This window comes from Scomber scombrus, chromosome 6, assembly GCF_963691925.1.
Source record: "Scomber scombrus chromosome 6, fScoSco1.1, whole genome shotgun sequence".
NCBI lineage: Eukaryota > Metazoa > Chordata > Actinopteri > Scombriformes > Scombridae > Scomber > Scomber scombrus.
The window spans coordinates 29,772,128-29,795,456 of NC_084975.1; the positions used below are offsets into that span (position 1 = coordinate 29,772,128).

General features: G+C 42.0%; 1 protein-coding gene across 5 annotated transcripts; it reads right to left on the reverse strand.

Moving 5' to 3' along the window:
- Positions 1-230: 230 nt before the first annotated feature.
- On the reverse strand, positions 231-21,335 carry cnot1 (CCR4-NOT transcription complex, subunit 1). Of its 5 annotated transcripts, none has more exons than XM_062420102.1 (49): positions 21,232-21,335; positions 19,315-19,609; positions 19,096-19,203; positions 17,157-17,249; positions 16,804-16,872; positions 16,665-16,719; positions 15,640-15,843; positions 15,338-15,506; positions 14,923-15,049; positions 14,458-14,568; positions 14,027-14,197; positions 13,679-13,806; positions 13,276-13,516; positions 13,027-13,146; positions 12,742-12,864; positions 12,477-12,628; positions 12,107-12,257; positions 11,644-11,857; positions 10,519-10,644; positions 9,712-9,836; positions 9,303-9,589; positions 9,138-9,216; positions 8,752-8,997; positions 8,465-8,605; positions 8,188-8,367; positions 7,859-7,975; positions 7,643-7,753; positions 7,406-7,483; positions 6,947-7,124; positions 6,583-6,740; positions 6,133-6,429; positions 5,757-5,897; positions 5,543-5,647; positions 5,246-5,365; positions 4,920-5,114; positions 4,642-4,784; positions 4,411-4,519; positions 4,064-4,233; positions 3,702-3,933; positions 3,342-3,590; positions 3,071-3,234; positions 2,835-2,952; positions 2,625-2,726; positions 2,332-2,505; positions 2,082-2,231; positions 1,802-1,982; positions 1,546-1,678; positions 1,303-1,437; positions 231-1,182 (listed from the first exon to the last, which is right to left on the reverse strand). In XM_062420102.1, exons 2-49 carry the CDS (start codon positions 19,414-19,416, stop codon positions 1,104-1,106), a joined length of 7,161 nt encoding a protein of 2,386 aa, XP_062276086.1. In that variant the 5' UTR covers positions 19,417-19,609; positions 21,232-21,335; the 3' UTR covers positions 231-1,103. The 5 variants fall into 5 exon arrangements, with proteins under 5 accessions (XP_062276086.1, XP_062276084.1, XP_062276085.1 ...); XM_062420100.1 differs by having other exon boundaries at positions 11,656-11,857; positions 17,157-17,255; XM_062420101.1 differs by having other exon boundaries at positions 8,752-9,006; positions 17,157-17,255.
- Positions 21,336-23,329: the final 1,994 nt, after the last annotated feature.

A 23,329-nucleotide genomic window follows, 5' to 3' on the forward strand; every position in this document is an offset into this window, starting at 1 on the left:
TCTAGTCATCCTGACATATCTTCTAACTGTTTCAAAAGCAGGTATACAAGTTGTGATTGCAGTAATGTAAAATGTAGATAATTCAGTTTTTTAAGTGGCATCTCTGCCTGGAGTAAAAAAAATAAAGTACATCAGAGTATTAGATGTATAAGAATGCTTGTAGACACCTCCTTTTGAAACAGCAGGTATATATTAGCACCATCACATCACCTGAATGAACACAGATACGCTGCAGTTTGAATGCTTTATTTCCTGTATGTATGCATACTGCAATTAAGTAGCAAGAACTAAAGGCAAACTAGAAAGGACTACAAAATACAACACATGGACCAATACATTTACAAAACATTCAAAATGTTACAAAATGGGCTGTATTGGTCCTTCTATTGTTGTTCTTCAATTTGGATCTTTGTACAAATTTGTCAAGATACCATGTTACCATTCTTACTTTGCACAATTTTACAAGTGCCAGGGAGAGACTTCCGGAGCCAGTTAGAAAACTGTCTCCACCCACACACCGACACACCAGGAGTAGACCCCCACCCCACATGGGAGACTAAACTACATCTTCCTGTCCCACTCAGGGATAAAAAGGAACTAAATGAAAGAAGCAGGCAGCTTTTTTTTCTCTTCAATCAATCATCTACCATTCAGCCTCTGAAAAGCAAAAAAGGAAAGAAAAAAAAAGTCTGAACAAAAAGGATTTGTGTGGGAGGGAAGCAAACCAAAGACTTTGGTAGTGAGTGAAAATATGTTTCGATGTCTTTACATGTCAGGGAACGTTTCACTCCACATGTTCATTGCTCTCCACTTATTCTATACTCCCGTTCTCCCTTTTTTCCAATATTTACATCAAAGCATTAAAAAAGTATATTAAACAGCATGTCCCAATCCATTCTCTCCATCTCAATTCAGCCCCGAAAGGCATAAAGAAAAATCGAACTCTTTATATCCGTGAGCAGTAGTCCTTTTGTCCACATTTTCATATAACTGTGGTTGCCAGTTTATCCAGTGCCAACAGTAAAGAGGGAGGTGTGTGGTGGGGGAGTGGGTCAAGGCCGCGGTATCTCTCCCGATGGCTTCGAGCTGGCTGCTTTCACAGGCTAGCTGGCACCAGTGCCTTCCATCACCTGCTGGGCCTGCTTCTGTCCCATGCAGCACTGGGCTACCGACTGGAACAGCCTGAAGGAGAGAGAGACCAGGAAGAGTTCAGCTTCAGTTTTACAGCTTGATAAAAGAGTAGTTTCATTTGTGCAGGCTCGGTTATTCTAGTTATCCCAGAAGGGGGAGGGTGGGACGTACTTTTCAATCTCAGGTGCACAGTGCACAAAGTCGTGACTCCAGAACTTGAAGGCAGGATTCTTGATCAGCTCGATGAAGGTGATGAGCAGACCCCACGGGTGAGGCCTGTTCACAATCAGCCTCTCCAACAGAACCCTGGAGGAGAGAGAGAGAGGAAGAAGAAGAGCGAGCTTTAGCCAACAGCACTTCTGATGATCTGCACACCAGATACAGACACTGAGACCCCCCTCTGGTCGGACTCACCTGGTGATCTGCTCCTGGATGGCCTCTGTGTTGGCCTCAGCGAACAGATAAAGCATGGTGCAGCTGAAGTAGTGAGTGTGGCTGTTTGGGTAACGTAGCTGATTGGCGATCGCGTTCAAGAACAGGTAACGCCCTGAGAAAAAAAAAACATCCAATCATCCATTTAGTAACTTTAGTCACTTAAAAAGTACAAACAAACTCAAGAAAGTAAAGCTGAGCAGTCCATTGCGCCTCTACAATGTGAAAGAAAACATACCCTCTGTGTCCAGGTCCACGGCCAGATTCTGGAAGATGTCCATGTGTGCAGAGTGGGTGATGGTGCTCATGGAGGGGGTGCTGCCCTTGTTGTGGATGTGAGCGATTGCCTGTGTGCCTACATACAACACTAGAGCATTGATCAGCTGGATGTTGTAGCGGTTTCCCGGCTCATTCGACACCTGCGAGACAAAAAAACGGGAAAACAAATGAACACCAAGTTGTATTTTTGATAGCCGAGGTTGTAATGATACGGACTAATGACAGACACTGCTCCACACCTGCAGGTTACTGCGCAGCTCAGAGAGGAAAGTGACCGGTGAACGGGTCTTCAGATACGAGTCCAGATCCTTCTTGAACTGATTAGGCATGACGCCTGTAAAGTTGGTGAGGATACGGGGAGCGATGTTGATCTCACTCAGCATGTCCACCTGCAGCAGAGGAGATGATAAAGATACACATTCATGATATTAATTAAGCAAAGTTTGAGAGATCCGACCACTCAATGTGTAGAGGTGTGTTTTTTCCTACCTTGAGATTGGGTGTGAAGGGGTCGGGGAGCCTCATGTTGCGTGGAAAGGCACTGAGGATGAGGTTGCGGAGCTGGATGCAGTTGGGTGGGATAACGTCACAGAAGCCGTAATGGTAGTCGCACAGGAACTCTGGGAAGTCATGCAGCAGGACCAGGAGCACCCGCAGTGTGCCCTGAAACAGCCGAGAGTGAAAAAAGGAGTTGACAGATTAGATGCATGTTTTGTAAATTAAAACAAATGATTATTCTACATTTAAGATGAATATTAATACAGGAAAAAAGGAGAGAGCACCTTGTAGAGGATTTGCATAGGTTTGTTGAGCTCTACATTCCTCAAGAAAGGGGCCAGGTACTTGAAGAGATCAATCAGCAGCTGGGCGTACATAGGCCAACCCTGGAAGACACAACATCAATCCATCAACACCAAAAAAAACCACATCTGTATCTGTAGTAGAGTGAATGTGTTTACAGTGTGTGAGAATCGGAGTCTTATTATTCGTACCTTCTGCTGTGGTGTGTGTGCGAGCATCCTGGCAATGAAGATGCGATGGGAGATCAGTTCCAGCCAGGCGTACACAAATCCAGGTGCTTTGGTGGGTCTCAGGATGTGGAAGGTATTGCTGTAAATTAAAACGAGACAATCATTAAAAATTTTACTTTCTCCAAGTTCATGTGACGATGAAACCGCCACACACACAGACTCTTCAGATATGGTCATTTTGAGTGTGTGTGTCCTACCAGAAGGCGGTGAGCGTCTGGAAGTTGATGGTCTCGAGGACGTGCTCGGGGGCATTGAGCTCCAGCAGCAGCATGATGAAAATACGGTGGTATGGCAGCTGCTGGAATTCTGTCTGGCGGACATCATGGTCCTGAATCAACACCCCAACTACGATACCCAGCACCTGAAAGCAGAATTTAGAGTGTGATCAGAATCAAGTAGGTTTTAAGAGGAGCATTTATACTGTTAAACTGATCACAGATGATAAAATAGGTCATCAGGTTGCTGTACCTTGTTGAGGAGGTTGATTTTTGTCACTGTGTTCGAGGCCTCTCCAGAGTGTTTGACCAGTAGGGCGATGAGCCTCACAAAGGCATCCAGGTTGTGGTAACACTTGGCTCTGATGATAGCTGCACTGGCTGCTGGGTTGTGCTGCTGCTCAGCCTGAGCTCTGTAGCTTATCTCCACGCACATTTCCGTGCACAGCCGGAAGAATCGTGTGATCAAGTCGTCGGTCTTCAGGATGCCCTGCTGGTGCATCTAGGAGGTGCGGGGAGGAGGAAAAAGAGGGGAAAGACGTGAGATAAAACAGGAGGAGCAAGAGTTATAATGATTTTTGAGCTTTGGACTAACTGATAAATGACTGCTTACCTGGCCGACAAATGCAGAGAAGGCTTTGGTGCTGTCCCTGCCAGCAGCAGCTGAGTGATACAGGTTGACCCACTCCCTCAGGAGGTACTCTGCCTTCTCCCTCAGGCCGGGAGGATCATCATATTCGGAAGCCTGTGAAATCCCAGAGTGCATCATGAAGTTGGGTCCACCATGGGCCCGGTCGATCATGGCCTCGTAGTTAGAGCGAACGACATCCATCAGCTGGGGAAGACTGAAGAGGAGGAGAGCACAGAGGAGTCAGTAACACTAAATAAACACATTTAGTAACTATAATTGCTGCCATCAATGCTACCCTCTTGTACAGGTAAGTACTAGCATGTTTTAACATTGAAGTTGTTTACCCCTCAGGTGCGTTGGCTCTGGAGTGTGCACAGGTCCTCATTAAAGTCTCAATGGTGTGGAAGAGATCGGCCTCTGTGACGTGGCTGACACTGCGTTCATCCACCAGCAGCAGCTTCACCAGCTGCATGGCAAATGCAACCGCCATGTAGTGCAGTCCGTTTTCCATCGACTGCGAGAAAAAACAGTTAATGTTAGATCAGACTGGATTTGTCGAGTTACAAATCTCTTAGTCACGATGCAGGATAAATAGAAATGTATAAGATTGGACTGCAGTATTCACACCAAACCCCAAGTCACACTATTAGAAAGAAAATAAAGTAGTAAATGACTAAGTTGTGCTGTGTACCTGTGCTAGGTGCAAGTCATACTGCTGCATATTCACAAGATGGTTCCTGATCAAAAGCTCCACTGCTTCAACGTTGTATTTGTACTCATCACGGCACTCAATCAGACACCTGAAAATATAAACACGGCAAGCTAATAAGACACCAAATCCAACTCAATATGTCCATGTCGGTGTTGTTTAAAAAGAGATGTTCATATTAAATTAAATTAAATTAAATATGTCCTGACTCACCTGGTGATCTGCTTGTTGCACCACTGTGGTCCATAAGCACGTCCATCCTGCAGGGCTTTAAGCACCAGCAGGTGGCACTCCCTGTAGCGGAGCAGCAAGTCAGCATCAGCCCCACTAGTGGCATCCAGAAGACCTTCAACAGCCTGTCAAACAGAGGCAACAATTTGGTTATATTCTAGACTTTGACTATTCCATTTATATGACACACTGGATATGCAAAGTGTGGTGGAAACAGTCAACGGATGAAAGTTGCAGGACTTGATAGATGAGTCTCTTACCTTCTGCAGCAGGCCGAGTGCTGCGATGCCGTCCCTGGAGTTCCTGGCCAAGGCCACTGCCTCCAGCAGACTGCGCAGGGCCTGGGTCAGGGGGTTCATGGCAAGAGCCGGAGGGATGGCGTGCAGATGCTGCTCCAAGTCTGCCATGCACTTATCATAGATCTGAGCGACATCATCTGTGGCCCAGGCCTGTTGCTGTTAACCAAAGAGTAGAGATGGAATTGAGGTGTGTGGGTCTAAAACTGTAACACGAGTAGTGTTAAGTCAGTTTCTGATACGCTGAGGAGAGCTCAGGGTTTGGGTGGAAAAAATGAATAAAAACATACTTTCATGGGCTGAGCCAAGAAGCCGGTGGGCTGAGAGAGATCATTACTGGGCAAGAAACCTGGAACGTTCCTGGCAAACTCCTCATATACAGCCAGTTGTTTGGGGTCCACTCCTCCCACCTGCAACATACACATGTACAGTATTTTACAAAAAATGTTCACAAAAATTACATTCACACACCGCAAGCCCTTTGACCTCTTTTATATGTATATACACACACACACATATATATGTAGTCTGTGTGATATATCCATGTATATAGATTAAAAATAATGTTGTCTACACAGTGGTCTTACCTTAAGTCTTATCTGCTCAGGCATACGCTCAGCCTGGTAAGTCAGAACCACAGGATCACAGTAACGACGTCCTTCTTGGCGTGCGTGCTTCCTCAATTCAAATTCCTACAAGACAGACAATTTTTTTCACTTTCAAGCTAAATGTTTTATAATCAGTTTTTAGTAAAAATAAAACAAAGACATTATACAATTGATTTCAAAGTGGTTCTCTCACCGTGGCTAGTCTCTTGTCCATTTCAGGTCCAGCCTTCTCCACGGCTGTCTTCTGAATGAAGCAACAAGCCAATTCACAGTTATCTTGAGCAATCCTGGCTGCAGCCTCCTCCATCATTTCCCTCTGTTGGGGAGTTGGTGCCTGAGGGAATCAACAGCTTGGTTAAAAGAAGCATGAATAGTGCAAGAGATCAGACAAAAGCAGCAGGGAGGATGAGTGCACAGGAATCAAATGCAGTTAAATAAGGAGATGTATTTTAGAGTAAAATAATGAGGGGATCCTTGCTTTCTCTATGATGTCTTTTTTTTTTTTTAAACATACACTATGGAGCATTAGTAATAAGGGAAATAAGCAGTCATGTTTGCATTCAGCTTACTCTAAGTGCAGCGGCAAAGCTGTTCTTAAGGTTGGTGGCAATGCTCATGAGCAGAGGCTCGCGGCAGGTGATCATGGCCATGCCAGCGGTCAGGTTTCTCATCATGTGGTGGGCAGCCACACGCATGCGGGACTCCTCAGAATCCAGGGCAAAGTCCTTCCTGATGATCTGCTCACAGGTTGTCATGGCGATTTTGATGGAGCGATCTACCACAGGGTGCACCAGCTCCTGGACGGCCCGTTCAACAGACTGCCGCACACACTGCTTCAGCTGAGGATGGGCCTGTAGTAGAGGGATCTGAAGAAGAAGAGAGAGTGAGAGAATAGTCAAAACAAGAAACACAAGATAAAAATATCTGTTCAATTATTATTCCCTCAATAATTTCGGCTTGTATTCAGCTCTTATTTTAAGACTTCATTAACTCTGTCAGTGGGTTTTACAGGTACTTACGTTGACATTTATATTGATGTGTGGGGCCAGTCCTGCCAATGCGTACACATTGATGTCGTGGTAACTGAACTGTGGGGTGGGGGGGCCGGTGGTTGTGCAAGTGGTGGTGGTGGTGGCAGCTGGGGTTGACGGTGGAGCTGCAAATGGAACAAAGTCTCCTGTAGGTCACAAAACACTTTTGATTAAAATCACAATAAAAAAACATAACATCCACACAAAAAACAAACAAAGCAAGCATTAAGCAACATAAACAACTAATATGAAGCGTGTTAAGATGTGGCAGATTTGTTAATACTTTTTTCTTCCATTTCAGATTCAACGTATAGGTTGCGAAGAACATCACAAACTGAGGTAAATATTTCACCTGTAGTAGAAACTGGGAGCATCTCTTCTGGAGGCTTTGTCTCTTTCTTTGGTGCCGACAGCTGCTCCTCCAGGGTCTTCAGCTTGTCCTTGTCCTTCAGCAGGGTCCCCGGCTTCAGATCGTTGATGTCCAGAGACAAGTTCTTACACAGAACTTCAATCTCAAACTTCAAGTTCAACTGCAATCAATGAGAATGAGTGAGAAATCATTTCATACTTGTCGTTGATAAATATTTAGTTTACATCTGTACATTAATTCTAATTGTTGAGTTTAACTGGATTTGATTGGAGTCACTGGGATGTATATTAATATTAGAGGCACTTGTGACAACATGTGTGCATAGACCTATTTAGGCTTATAGTTTTAATTGCATATAGCTGGGTCAATTTAAATCATCTTTACTATGACTTGTACTTGTACACTCTGGGCAAGTGGCAACAAGGGAGAGTAATCTATTACCTTGAGGTCATGTTCTTGATGCAGCTCAGCAAGAACATTCATGATGGCCATTGTCCAAGGGTTCTGGGGCCTGAAAACCTACAACATCAGAGAGACACATGAGTTAAGGTTGGTATAAAGAATCAAAGGGCATCAAATAGTGGAATCAGATGTGTATTTGAGGAAAATAGATATATTTTTGTCAGCTTGACATTTCATACTGGGCAGGAGTATGAGGTTATGTTTGAAGTTGCTCACCATGCTTCGTAGACTGGATTCCAAAACTTTGGCCACAAAGGGAACCACGTATAGTAGCTCCTGTTGACCTTTCACATAGGCTTCCAGTAGCAGAGACTTCACTTCCAGGTCCTGTGAGAAGGACACAAACAAGGGTTACAGCTAAAAGCAGCCAAAGAGAAAAGAGAGCCATCACATCAAGATAAACAGAAACCAAACAACTTGTTACAAACATACTGTATAGAGGATGGGCTTATTTTTGGCCAGTGTAATCATGCCCAGCCAGTGGCCCAGGTTCTTCAGCAGGGAGCGATCAGAGAAATTGGCAGCTGCCTTATCTGAGGTCAACAGAACCTGGAAGAAATTGAGAGATGGGAGACGAGTGTCAGTATTTTACTAATTATGAGCCTTTTTCAGCAGTACCTGTAACCGTGGTTATCAGGAACAAAAAGAACGAGTCGATATGGGACAAAACCAGTGTCTTGTAGAGCTTTAAAGCCAACACTGTTGGACTTTTTTATGAGCAGCAAATAAGAAAGAACTAACAAAATGTTCAAATGTTTCACCTTGATGTTTCTGTATGTTTCAATGAGGACCATCTTGACAAACTCGGGGTTCTTGAGAGTGTCCAGAAAGTTGGAGTAGAGGCTGTGGAAGTTGGGCTCAATGCTGACACGCTTCATCACCAAGTATTGAGACACCCAGGGCATAAACTCCTCCTTCACTGTCTCCTTTAACTCCTCGACCTAAAAAAAGAAAAAGAAGCAAATACAATTTTATAAAAATCTTCTTTGACTAGTGACATTCTTGAGATCTGTTCATGTTTCATCCGTTTCCCTTTACCTTCTGTGTCATGTTGGACTGAGAAAGGTTGTTGAAGATAAAAGCGATTTTCTCCTGGACGTTCTCTGGAGGCTCTACGATCCTTTCTGTTTGGTCAGTGGCCACCAGCAGGGTGTCAATGTTGGTAGTGTTTATGGAGGGCTGCAGGCAGGAACAGCGTCAATTACATTTTTAACAGATGTGCGTCTGTACACAGCGTATCATTTTTACGTGCAAAATGATTAGTAATTGTTAACATTGACACAGCACACATTAGAGTGTTTAGTCATCGATTAAACCAAACTCACAGGCACATCCTTCTTGAAGGTGCTGGGCGTGGGTCTTGTGATGGTGGTGGTTTTGGCTACTGTGGTTGCAGTCGTGGCGGTGGTCACAAGGGTGCTGGGCTGACCTGGCTGCGGTGGTTTGGGGACGCCGGGTGGCTGCGACTGGACCTGGGATTGTACTTGAGCCAGCGCCAGACTTCCGGGGGTGGTGATGGAGCCTTGCATCTTCACCGGAGGGTCCCGTGACTGTTGGCCGTACTCGATATACTGCACACACAGGATATTGAAAGGTGCAGAGCGAGAGATTTCATCTATCTGTCAGTGTGACGCTCCTCCTGTCATCGCAACAGGTGGAAAACAAAGAATTTGTGAATGGTGAAATTTGTAAATTAAGGAAACCTGTTTACCTCTTGTAAATGGTGGGGGAATTGCAAGAAGTGTGCAATTGAAGCCAGATGCTGACAATATTGAGGATAATCCTTTAGTCTAAAAAATATATAAGATAATCGTTAGCCTGACAAAAGATGACTACACTACATAAATACTCACTGCACCGGAAAAAAATTAAATACCTGTTTTTGAACCTATCTAAAGCAGCAATTCCAAAGTAATACATTTTGGATCCAAAAGGTTTTCTTAAGGCTTCAAGAACGTATCGGAGTGCAAGGCCCAGGGCCATGTAGGTGACAAGACCCTTTTCAATAATACCACCAAAAAGGCAGGCAGTGATGTGCAGCTCCTTGTCTGGGTACTGGGGGAAGAAACGGTACTCCTCAAACAAGTTCCGAAGCATGCAATTGAACACCTCTCGCTCCCGCTTGATGGTTGAATCCTTGAACCTCTGCAGCATCTCCAGCACCTAGATGGGGACCGTAATGGAGCGGGAGAACATCGTGATTGTAGAACACAGAACGTGACATGAAGTTTGTTTGTTTAAAAAAAAAAATTGAGAACAAACGAATGAAGAACAAAGCTACGTACCTCATCCACAGACATGGTTGGATGAGGTGGGTGGTTGTAGATGCGCTGGAAGTAACTGTTCGCTTCGTCGTCTATCTCCTTGCTAAAGTGCTGGTTTGCCTCAGGCCACACCTGAGAAAGGTCAGCTGGTAGAAAAACAGAAGAAATATTTTCACACATGGAGCATGAGCCAAGTAACTAAACCTTTGTGCCTCACTGGGGACATTTTTGGCTCTTTAATTGGTAATTTTATTTTATTGTTAGGGCTGTGTAAATGCATAGAGCATCATTTTTTATCTTGAAAGCTCAACCTTAGCTATTTGTATTAGTTGGTAGTTAGGATCAGGAATGATACTGGTTAAAAATTTAAATCAATTTAACTTTTCTTTTTACTAATCATTGATATGTCCAAGATTGTGAAAAAATAAAACTATACTACTTTACTATACAGTGCATACAGAAATGAATTACTGTTTGTTCATAAAAATAGTGTCATTATGGAAATAAACCAGAATGTCACTAAGTGGGGCTGTCAGCATAAGCAGACAAGGAATGGAAGACTGACCTGTATTTCCTCTATGATGAATTACATTTCAGAAAGAGCACAGAAATTTAAGTAAATCAGCCAATCATCTTCAGGAGGTTACAACAGACCAGTGAGACTCACTGTACTGTCTTGTACACTATAATGGTGAAGCACAATATTGTGCATTACAGATAAATTTGCCAATAATTGTGATCATTGCAGAGGAAATACAGTGCTGAGCAGCGCAGGGCGGGGCTCTCAGTCACACCACTACCACCACCACTTACAGGCCTTCATCTTACTCTGTTGAAAGGTAGGAGGGTTCAGGCCTGGTGTGCTCATCTTCCTGGTGCCAAATGGATCGGTGCTGACTGCTGACATTCCCAGGCTAGACCCAATACCGGAGCCGATGCCTGATCCCAAGGGACCTGGAGGGAAGACTTGAGTTATTTCACTTCACCCTCTGAACGGCTGTAATTTTGTAGGGGTGCACCGATCGATTGGCCATCAATCGAAACCGGATGATTTTACAGCTCATCAGCTCAGACCAGAACCAGCAGGTCTCTAACTATAAAGCCAATTATATTAGTCCATCTGGCATCGCACTGCGGCTTGCTCTGTCTAGTGAGAACATCAGTACATTAACATGCAGACAAGAAACCAGATTATGTTACTGATTATATTCAAAATCTCTTTATACGCGAGTTTCACCCCTACATGATCACCACGCTGCAGCCGGTGCACCTGTCTGCTGAAGAGGTCAGACAGCCTCTTTACATAATCTGATAAAAAAACAAAAAACAGGCATTTCCCTAAATGCTTTGCCAACTGTGAAATCCACATTTTCATCTGAGATCATTTTAAAATTAAGCATTATTCAATGAGCATGTACAATCTCACAAGATTACATAATCTGGTGCACTTTATTTTGTTTTCATTTAAAGAAGTTGTTCAATCTGTTTAGTGTTTTATTCAATTTGTGTAGGCTGTTAATAATAACAATCTAAAGAATAGAAGTATCACTGGGATCGGTAGGAGTGCCTCAGGCTTAAAAAACAAACAAGCTGGAAAAAAACTGCGGTTCAATCGGTGCATCCCTAGTCCTTTACACCATGAATCTAGTTTCATTTAATGTGGAAATATGTGACTAAACAAGACTTCCTGCAAAGATTTAACTTAAAACATTTTACAACATGATTCAAATGAATAAAGTTAAAGATCTAACCCTAACTATGCCAACCCCATGCTTACTGTTGCTTAAGCTTACTGTTAACACAGTGTTTACATACAAAATTGGAAACCACAAGAAGTTTTCAGTCTCATTTATCAGTAAAACTCAGTCTAATGCCAGTGTAGTGCAGTATGACTTGCTAATTTAGTGTGAATGTATGCATTTTTTAAAAGAAAATAATGAAATAGCATAGTACCAGAGTCCATACCAGGGAGCTGTGAGGACAAGCTGCCAATGCCCCCAAATGGTGCGCTGGGATTGGTGTTAGTGAGGGGTGGGAAGGCCTTTGCTGGGGACTGGGGATTACTGAAAGCTGAACTCAGTGAGGTGGGAAAACCCTGCATGCTCTGAGTATGAGAGGTGGCTGTGCCACCCAGATTCAGGGATCCCATCCCAGACAAAGGGTCCATCTACAGAGGAGCAAAAAGGCAAGGGATGGGGTCAGTCAGTGCTATACACATGAAGCCTGTGCAAGCAAAATAAAAAAAATGTTAAAGTTAAAAATATCACATAACTATGACAGTAATCGGTTATATTTATGGGAATTTTAAAAAGGAAGTGAGGAATAGAGATCAGTTTAACTGACACCAAGTTCTTACATGAAAGGGCATTTCAAAGTTTTCCTGCAGAGGCGTGATGAGTCTTTCACATGGAGATACCTGTACAGGTGAGATGGCATCCAAGCTGCTGGTGCTAGGGGCACGTCCCTTAGGCATAACACCTGGTGGCGGTTGCCGAGCTTTGTTCATAACATTGCTGCAGTTCGCAACCATGGTCAAGATGGTCTCTGACAGCTCCTGAGACACACTCCTGGGAAAACGTCAAACATATCTTTAAATTACCAGATTACAGACTAAGACTACTGGGTTTCTACATATGACTAATGATAAAATAAATATTCTTATAAAGTCAAAGCACAACCAATGCTGGGCTTCACTGAGCAAAACTGACATGATTAGACATTCATTCAAAAAGGTCAACCAACAGTTATTTAAAAGTACCAGACAAGCTAAAACTACAGTGTCTCACCCAGCACAGGACTGCAGGCAGGCCAGCATGGTGGCTAAGGTCTCTGGGGGTAACTGGGCGCTTTTGGGCTGGTCCTTGTCTGGGGCCAAACCTCCCATAATGGATGGGCACCGCCTCTTCAGGAATGTCACACATGCCTGGATAAAAGGTTCCTGACAAACAGATCCAAACACAAACATATTGTAAAATGGATCATACACAGGAAAGCTAACAAGCTCTATTGATTATTTGATCAAACTTTACTTAAATCAATTCATAGACTTACCCCATGCTCTCTGATTTTGTCAGTCAACCACTTGTCAAGTTTGAGGTATTCACGGCGGGAGGCAAGTGCAGCAAGGTCAATAACAAAGGCAAATGGAGTACCATTCAGCAGCATCGACAGAGACTAAAGGGAAAAACAAAAAGGCTTATTAAGCATCATGAGGAGGATACCTATATTTAAGATAAAGCAGACCACCAAAGAATATAGCCCTATATCCTGTGATTAGGCCTTTAAAAATGTTTTTATCTGTGTGTACACAAAACCATTTGGTCTATTCTGACAAACCTTCAAGTCCTGCGCCACATCCAGGATGCGAGACAGCTTGGCCTGGTCATACTGTTCACCTCTCATGTACCACTCAGCCATTGAATGCATAATTAGCTGACGGATGGAGGGAGACTGTCCCTAGAGGGAGAAAAACACAGGTTTTATAAGTACACAGGTTTTTTTGTGCAACATCACCTTTTGATGATTAAAATAGCTTTTATCCAAAAATCAATGAACATTAACAGCAGGAAAGATTCTAACACCAACCTGTCCATGCCAGGCGTAGTGCAGAATAATGGCAGAGTTGGGGTGGTTGCCCAGAAAAATGGGCATTAGGGTAGAAATGAGCTCATGACGCAGTGTGTGCCAGGAGGTGGAGATCTGCAGCAACGCCAGCACCAACATGTCTGGGCAGTGTTTGATTGGGAAGCTGAACAGCTGCTTCACCTGATCATACTGGCCCACCTCAGACAGCCTGAGCAGGCTCTCCACCAGGTCCAGACTTTTCCTGTGAAGAGTTCGAGACACTCGGTCAAACAACATTGTAGCATGAGGGAGTGTCAATGAATAAATGATGCACTAAAGGAAGAACTGCTCGAAGAAGGGAGAAGAAAAAAAAGAAGCAACCACTACATGCTTCTGCATAACGGCCAAGCTACAAGCTCCGTACCAGGTTGCAATCTCCCTGTTGTCATCCTCAGGTGGGGCCTTGAGGATGTCAATAGCAACAGTGTGGCAAGGGAAGTCAGCAAAGCAAAACACTTCTGGGCTCATCAGGGAGTGCTGAATGAATGACAACTAAAAAACAAAAAGAAACAAAAGCGGTTAAGACATTTCAAGAGGGAATACGAGGCTCAACCTCAACCACTCATACCGGATTGTTGAGACATAGAAATCAATTCCTGCCTGGCATTATAAACCTTATTTTTTACTCATGTTCTTCACAGCAAAAAGCCACTTCAGCTTAACACTTCTGAAAAAGCACATGATCCCAATGGAGCAGATGTCTGTTAGTTACCTGTCCCTCTGCGTGTTTCCATGGCCGATAGATGAGATCGACAGGGAAGACCTCCATGCCCAATCCCCTTTGAATGGCATACACCACAATATGCAGACCTTTGTGGTCCCGGATTATAAAGCCTTGGTGGTCCAGTTCATATGTGACCTCTTTGAAGTTCAGGTTGGGATTCTAGGGTACAGACAATAATCCACAAATTAAATCTCAGTAGTTTTTGAAAAATAATCTGCTACAAAAACTGATTTCTAAGACGTTTTTATGCCAGACTAGTTGTGTGATTCGTTCTAATGCATTTATTATTCTAACTCAAAACTGTTTATATTTTTATTTAGTTGATGTCTGTGGCAGAGGGTTGAAAACAAACTTTATTAATCAGGATTTCTTTTTATTACAGCTAACTGTTAAAAATAAAATAAATTTAGTTTACTCACCACTTCTTTGACTATGTCGATAAGAACCTCGACGTTCCACGTGTGTGCCTGTGAGCCATCGTTCTTATCTTTACCATCACTCCAGATGCCACTTCCAGGAGCAGAGATGGACTGTAAGAGAAAACACACAAAAAATACAGCATTTAAATTCAAGTGTACTGAAATATTAAGAACCTAGAAGCCAGTGCCCTAAAACCAGCCTCAACCAACATTTTACACATCAAAAACGTTGTATGCAATTTTAATTTTAATGTTAACTTCTTTGAGGTCAATGTTATGATTTTACTGTCCACACATTTAACTTAGTTTGAATCTAAGCTGCTCTCATCATTCCTCAAAAGAATCCATTTCTGTGTCGATCACAAATGGACGACAATCACATTGTAAATGAAGTAAACCAAATTACAGGTGGTCAAAGTGACCTCAGACTTGGAGCAGAACCATTGCAGCAGATCACCAACTCACCTGTAGTGGGATGCCATCGGTCAGGCCGGAGTGGGTACGAGCCATCATGCCTAGGACCCTGGCTACCTGGCTGGCTGTCACCTCCCTCACCCCATACTGCAGGATTATGTTTCTGCACTCGTCCAGACTGGAGACACAAGGACAAACAGGTCAGGCCTGATCATCTTTCAAACAACCTTCAGTTACACATTCATTCTAATCAATTCCACCAGAAATTGTATTGGGCATAAAAATCCCATCAACGAATTCAATAACACCAAGTTTTATAGTTTTTTTCTTCTGCTATGATAGTGGATGACAGACATCTACTGTGTCTTAGTCATCGATAATGAATCCTTAGAAAAACATGTGAAAAGATCTGTAGACACAAGAGGTTCTGCAATATATAATGTGAATGCGTTTGGTATAAATTCACCTTGCACAGAAGCCATAGCCAACTTCTTGCATAAATTCTGCAAGAGAACTCTCCATCATGGTCTTAGCTAACTCCCCCGAGTCTGGCAGGATCCTGTCCATGAGAATGTCCCGTTTTTCAGGGTACAGCAGTGGTGCGAGCACCACAGGGCAGCGCTCCTGGGGGAAATCTAAAAACACAAACAAATGTAACACGTTCATAAACAAGAGTTGTACCACTTCTATTCAGACTCACAGAGCAAAGTATGTTCAACTGATGGTATCAATATGCTTCAACATCTGTTTGCATAGATCCAGCCATACCTCGGCAAAGTGTCTTGAGGAAGGCGTCAATCTGCTCTTGTCCTACCCCACTGGCTCCCTTCTGGCCAAACAGTAGATGGGAGAGCAGTAGGTGCAAGACCTCTATGGCAATGTCTTGGAAGCCACCTTCCTGGTTTCCTCCGAGATCAGCGTCAACGTATGAACGCAGGAGGTCTGGAAGTTTCTGCTTGATGAACTGCGCGGCTGAAAAACAAGTCCGAAACAAGTTAAGAAAACACAGACAGCAGTTTACTTCGTACTGATGAGTCAATTAAAAAAACTGAAGACTGTCTGTCTGTTTCCTGCATTGCTAAGTAATGTGAGCATGATAAACAACTTCAGATAATTTAGGTAAAAGCCTCTAATTGCCCACTAGCACTCTTTAACACAGCTTGATCCAAAGCACAAGGAACTGTGCAGTCAATTCATGTTTGTCTCAGTGTTTGGTGTTTTTCAAATCAAGCTTCAATCTTAGTATTTTTTAATAATTAAGTGTCAACAAATTACACTGAAGACTGTACCACATGACATTTTATCTACCTTTGCAACAACATTGTTTATGTAAGTGGTCTGTGGGAATTATTGTCACCTATGTTACCCATTCATTTAAAGCTACAGGAAACTCAAAAACTTTAATTCTGTGATTATTTTCTGTCACTCTACTGCAGTACTTTTATGTTTTGTTCCTGGTGTGAGGGATGGTTACCTTTATAACCAACAACTACTCCATGCATTATTATCTGGTTAAACAAAATTTTAAAAAAAAGCTGACTTGCCCATAGTGTAAAGAAAGGACTATAATGAACTGAACACAACAAGAATGTGTGAGTTGTTCATTCCATTTGTGTGCCTGTGCCACACATATTTCAGCCAACATTGAACACAAAACCCCACAGCTAAAAATAGTTGGATAACTTTTAATAGTTCTCACTGTCCGTAACATATTTTGCTGCTACTTAAAAAAAAGGGTTTCACGTTATGTTTGCACGAGTTTTATCATTTTAAGATTCATTAAAATGACTTACCAAAACCACGAAGGTCTGCGTTGCTGGAGTTGAGCAAAGCAAGGCCGAATATCACCTGAGAAGCAAATGAACTGATGACTTTAGGCTCAAACATTTAACAGTTTGGTAATTAATGAAGGCCACGGTAGAGCAGGCTTACCTCTTGAACTTTGCTGAGCTTAAGAACTTTACTCAGTTGGGTGAATAAGTGGGCCGATGGCTTCAAACTCTGAAAGACAATTTATGCACAACGCTTGAATGGAAATTACATTCTAAATTGTTTTTATTCACATGCACCTGCAATATGTCTCTGGAAGCATGCATGTTTCAGTGGATGTTTATGCGAGTTACAGCCTCATATGGCAGCTCAAAGCAATGTTTTCAGACATGTGGAACTGATAAAGGAGATTGTTGATTGAGCTTGAATCTTTGAGTGTATTTAAACAATAAAGGCTAAACCACCACAACAATAATAATCATAATAATACTAAAATTCAGGCAAGTGCTCCTTACCTTCTGGTAGTGCAGGGGATTGTCAACAGCGTAACACAGGGTAGAGATAAAGTTTGGCTTCGATATCAGCGACACACACTCCTGGATCAAAAACTGTGTCTTGGGCAAGTTGAAAAGGAGAAGAAGAAGACAGAAAATAGAAGAGAGGCAGATGAAGAGCAAGATAAGGGCAATAAGTCTCTCACAACAGTCAATATAAAAAAATGTAAAAAAGCAATAAGCAATATGAATTCAAATGTCTAAAATTATAAAAATTACACATTTTCCATCGATAGAATTTTTGATCAATATCCCAGAAAAGGGAAACCCCATCCGTGCAGAGCACATAGCTGTATGAGATTTATAGTTATTTTTACACACTGAGCTTTTCTTCCAGATAGAAAATGAAACTTGGCTCACTGGGGCAAGATGTGATGTTTTTTAAACACTGCTGAATACACAGACAGTGTCCCAAAAGAAGGAAGCGGCTCTCTTTCTCCACCAGTGCACCCAAATAACTTCCATCTTTTTAATAATACAGTAAGTTAAAAATGCACACTGGCCACTCAAATCGAATAAGAGCACTGTCTGCAAACTAAGAAACCAAAGCACTTGCCTTCAGTTTGGTTAGGATAAACAACACCCAGCAAAACAAGACCCTGAAGAACAACCAGGGCTGAGATAGTAAGTGATTGACAGACATCCTCTCTAACTCTTACGACGTGTTCCAGTGACTAAAACTTTACTTCTTTAATTGACATATAAGTGAAACTTTGACATGTACTGCTCTAAATGTTTAAGGAAATAAGATACAAACATCATTCTAGTTTCTAGTATATTTTGCTGGCAACAATTTAACCCATCTTTGTTCTTAATGTATACTTTCAGTTTCACGTCCTGAGACAGTTTCAGATTTACAGCTGTGTGAAACATAAAGTCATGATAAATTCCTGATAGGTTTCTCAAAATGCAAAACAAGGAAAAGATATTACAACAAGAGTCCAATAATTTAATAACCGTTCATTTTATACCATTTCACAAGTGTAATATTTAGATTCTTAATGTTTTGAGGACTGTATGAAACGCTTTCATTGAGCTTTTAATTATTGTGCTAGAACAACTGTGTCTGTTTACCATCCTTAGTAGTTTTTTTTGTATAATGGGTCTTGTTTTTTATTATTTGCTTAACGTCAGCCTCTGCAGGGTGTCTGGGTTCAGCATTAGAGATATGGTGATGAGCTCAAACATCAGGGGGAAGCTTGGTGTAGAGCTGTGAAAGGAGCCAACTGAGGTGGTTTGGGCACCTGATTAGGATGCCTCCTGGACACCTCCCTATGGACGGGCTCCAGGCACGTTCAGACCCTGAGGCTAACCAGAACACGCTGGAGGGACTAAATATCTCTTCTGACCTAGAAACACCTTGAGAGGAGCTAGACGTTACTGGGGTGAATTATGTTTGGGTTACCTTACTCAGTCTGATGCCACTGTGACCCAGTCCTAGATAAGTTGCAGAAAATTGATGCTCTTTTTTATTTATTTATCCATGTACATGTCATTGTTTGAGCCCTTTTTCTCACCCCCAGGAGTGACTTAAATGGGTTCCAGCTGGGTTTCCCTGAAATTCCATCATTCTGTGAGTCGTCTATTTAAGTATGAAATGGTAAACAAGTTGTGGAAAAGCAAGGGTGAGTGTCTACTATTAGTTTACTTCTAAATAACGGATTATATTGTCTTATTGTAAGCAGTTTTCAGGTCTACATTCTTAAACAATACATTAATGTGTTTCCTTCCACCAGCTGTGCACGCAACCTTGATGGAAAGTGTTAAACTGCTCAATGAATTTAGCTTCCAATAAGAGGAGGTGTTTACAACAAATGCTGCTCCCTTGTTATATAAAATGTAATTATGAAGCAACCTGACAAAAACCCATAATATCGATGTGTTTCTAATCAAAAATTACCTGGTGAAAGTCCTTGCCACTGCTTTTACCATCGCCACTGAAATCCACATGGGAGAAAAGACAGCGTAGTAGATGCCTGTCTGCCTCAGGACCGTGACGATTTACAATCTGGAAGAAAACAGGGAAAACATCTGTATACATCACATACGCAAGCTATAAAATGTCTGTTGACGGACGTGAAAATAAAAAAATGCATGTGATGTCTTCGCTACCACTTACATGCTGTATTTCCTGCTGGCTGGCTCGGTAGTTTTTCTTTGTTAAATTGTCCACCAGATAGCTGATTTGAGACAAAGCCAGCGAGAGCGAGTCAAGATTCATTGCTGGTTGGGGCGGAAGCAGGCGGCCGAGCACGGCGCAAAATCACCATTATTCCCCTTTAGTCACTTCAGTGATAGGTTACTTCTGCTCCCCCCCCCCAAAAGGTGTAAAAAATATAGGCTTCCAAATCAGTTTTTTCGATCAGTGGTTCAGTGCTAGGTGAAGTCCTTCAGTTTAAAATCGAGTTCAGCATCTGTAATGAAAGAACAAAAAACAACATGTTTTAAACAAACAATCAGGTGCAATACAGTGGTAAAAGAGACAAAAGCAGGTGTTCCTTGGTGAAATGCAGTTAACGTGGAGCTGCTTTAATCTGACTCTGCCTGCAGAACAATATTTACTATCCTTCGACAGGACAAAATACTATGACGGGCTTTGAGGCCTAGGTGCATGACATACCAATAGGTTCAGTGAGACATATTTTAGCGTCCACTGCCCGGTCGTTTATCTGCTAAAACATCCCAACCTGAGGTCAACGCCATGTAGCTTAGCGCGCTATCTTCACGGAGATATTTAAGTTATATAAATTGACGTGCCAGCAGCTTGTGCTAGGCCTCGAAATGTACCCAAATATCATGCACACAGCTTCAAACCTTCAGTAGTTAGCTCACTCGGCTAACCAACTTCTCCGTTTACAATTAAACATACTGACTTAAGCAGCTTTATCAAACGACACAAAAGTACGTACGTTAACAATACTATAACCGCTATCTAGGATTTACCAATGACTAGTGGAGAGATGAGAGAGCTAAAAATCACCCACTGAAACAAAGGGCAAGCGGATATAGCAAGTATTAAGCCCATTTCAAGAAGTCTACGTGTTTCTGCACGTTAAGATCGGTCATTATTGCACTCCTTAATCACAGCTGGGTAGATTACTGAATGAATTTAACACAAACGTTACCTTTCGAGAGCCTAACTCATACGGCAACATAGCTACCCCTCACGCTAATATTACCGTAGCGCTAAGCATTACTAGCAACGGGGAAGTTCCAGCTAACGTTAGCTAACATGTTTACCGGATAACTCAACAGTTGACGTTAAATTTGCCGCACACTTCCGCGTTTTTACATTACATTCAGCCTTACATTCACAGCCCTACTTTAACAACGAACTCCTCCGTGGCCAAAATACAACATTAAACTCGTTGAAATTGCCTCGAGTCCGTTTGGGCTACGAGCTAATGCTATCATATTAGCATGTAGGGAAAGCCAACACTAGCAACGTGAGCCCGTCTCAAGATGCTGTTTACGGATCGGCAGAAGCCATTAACATTGTTCTGTTTAGCGCTGATTTTAAACTGTATTTTTGACAATGTAACAGGCCACTAAGGCGTTTAGGTTGTTACACATGTCTTACCCGTGACACAGCGGCCGTGAGCTTGAAGGCCGCGAGTATTGCGGATGAGGTTTTTTTTTTTTTTTTGCGCGATCGCACTAGCTAACGTTAGCATAAGCTAACCTTGTTAACGTTAGCAGTTGTTATTTCTACGGTCTCCGACTAGTATTTGGAATCGCTATCAATATAATTCCAAATGCTAATTAACCTACCTTGTAACGACGTATATACATTATGTGAATTACACACAAAAACATAGAAATGAATAATATGGCAAACAGCCTGCAATATATAAGACACGGTGGTAAATTAACGAGTTATTACTTTCTTGATGTGACCAATATGACAGCTGCTTTCCAGCAAATAGACCGCCCCCCGCGCTGGTAGCTAACGGCCATTCTCAGTATTAATACCGCCGCTAGTGAGCTGTGTATAAACCTGTCGACAGTTGTTTCACGAACATGTTGCAAATCTCACCGTGCTTCCAAGAAAGTAATTCAGATGTTCATCCCTTCTCGTTTCTCCCAACAAACTTGACGAAATAGAAGAGCCGCTGCGCCTCCAGTTCAGTTTGATTTTCAAAATAAAATGGCGACTGTCACCACCGCGGCGCGCTCACGGTACGAGACGAATGCGTGCGCGTGCCCGCACGACCGACACACGCGCCAGGTGTTTACCAGGAGATACCTGTTATCATATACTCATCAAAGTACCTTGTTTCACTCCTTCTACTATATTAAAACTAAGAGCATTCAGGTTTTTGTCTCATAGTGGAGGAAACTGGATCAACAGTAGCCCAGCTGACTTACTAATTGTAAACAAATAGATATAAAACTGAATGGTGAATATGACTTAGATTTTGTATTTTGGGACAATTGCTTAGTATTGGGGTTTTTTGTTTGTTTGTTTGCTTGCTTGTTTTGTATGAGGTAAATAAGGTAGGTAGAATAAGCTAAAGATTCAGGCTACACCTTTTCGGTCAATAACATTTCTTTTTTTCTTTGTTTGATATTTGTTATGTTAATTTGTTATAATTTATCACACATATGTGCATTCTTTTGTAACACTGTTAAAATAAGTAGCCTACAGAATAAATTAAAATTAAATTAAATACTAAAGCAGGACTCCACCAACTGGTACGTGTACATCAGTGTACTCCCCACAAGAAGTGCTGCAGACTGACGCAACAAGCTATTTCTTGTGTGCTTCTGAGTGGCGTTTTCTAAATAACCCAGATGATACCATCAGGGTTTTTAAACTTGAGGTTTAGAATGTGAAAGGAGGGTCTAACAGAAATATACAGAAGATGGAGCCTGTGATTATGGAAGTGGAAGTGGGAAGAATTGATTTATTAAGATTTCTTTTGTTTTGTTTTTTTCAAATTAACAACTATATATGAACCCAAATATAATGAGTGGACACTTACCAACTAAACCAACTTAACTACCTACAACTTACTTTGAAAATTTCCAGGACATTAATGTAAAATTAAAGGATCTGTAAATAAAAACACATATGTTCTCACCTTTCTTATCCTCTGTGGCATCCAGCCATACAGATGAGATTTCTGCAATGGATTTGCCATATAGTTTCTGAAATGTCTGCCATCAGCCCAGTACAGGTGTGGTAAATGGAATTTTGTTTGAGTCAAAATTGATGATCCAGAATATCCTTATCTGTAAGTTAGTAAAGCAAGACCCATTTTTGAACCCTTGACCCAATAATATCCAATTAATCTTCATAATGCCACACAGTAAGAAAACACCTGCTAAGAAATGCCCTGACGCCTGAAAGCAGCTTAATTTAGCCATGCTCAAAACAAGGTATCATACTTTCTGTCTCAATTTTATTTATTTATTTTATTTTAAGATGTTGCATCTTCTACCAGTCTATTGCGGCAAGTGCAATATTCTTTGCTGTTATTTGCTGGGGCAGCAAGATCAGAGCTAGGACACCAACAAACTGTACAGGAAGGCTGGCTCTGTACTGGGGACTGAAGACAGACTGCTCCCCTGGACTTTTATTTTATTACATTATCCATCATGTCAGTTATATTTCAGATTCATTTTTTTGTTCATCTATAAGGTTCTGTCTGTATATATTGTGTAAATTCAAGTATTAATATTAGGGCTGGATATGGTTTAAAAAATGTTGATACCAGTAATAATCCAAGTACCTTTAAAGTGATACTGATAAATTGAGTACTTCATTTGATACCCATGTGAATAGATGCATTAAATTGCGACTTCACCACCACAGACAGGTTGTAGCTGCTGTGGCAGTGGGCCAATCACATGTTGCATTAAATTGAAGAACGCTTACGTTGATTGGCTGTGAGCCAGTCCATACAAATAGTCATATTTTCCTGCTCTGAGTGCAAAAAGTATCAATTGCAGGTATCATTTGACGTGAGATGTTTCGATACTACTTGGTATCAATTTATTGCGGTTGATACCTTAAAGGTATTGAGTACCAATACCAATATTTACTACATTCAGAGTACACTAGTACTCTAGGGCAATCATGCACTTTACTGCCTGATCAATATCCACTTGATCTGCACTATTCTACAGTG

Coding starts and splice junctions, on each gene's coding strand:
- cnot1 (XM_062420099.1), bottom strand. CDS start 19,416: ATGAATCTTGACTCGCTCTCGCTGGCTTTGTCTCAAATCAGCTATCTG. Junction 7,754..7,858: donor ATAAGCCCATCCTCTATACA/GTATGTTTGTAA, acceptor TCCTTCTCACAG/GACCTGGAAGTGAAGTCTCT. Junction 6,430..6,582: donor ACATCAATATAAATGTCAAC/GTAAGTACCTGT, acceptor CTTCTTCTTCAG/ATCCCTCTACTACAGGCCCA.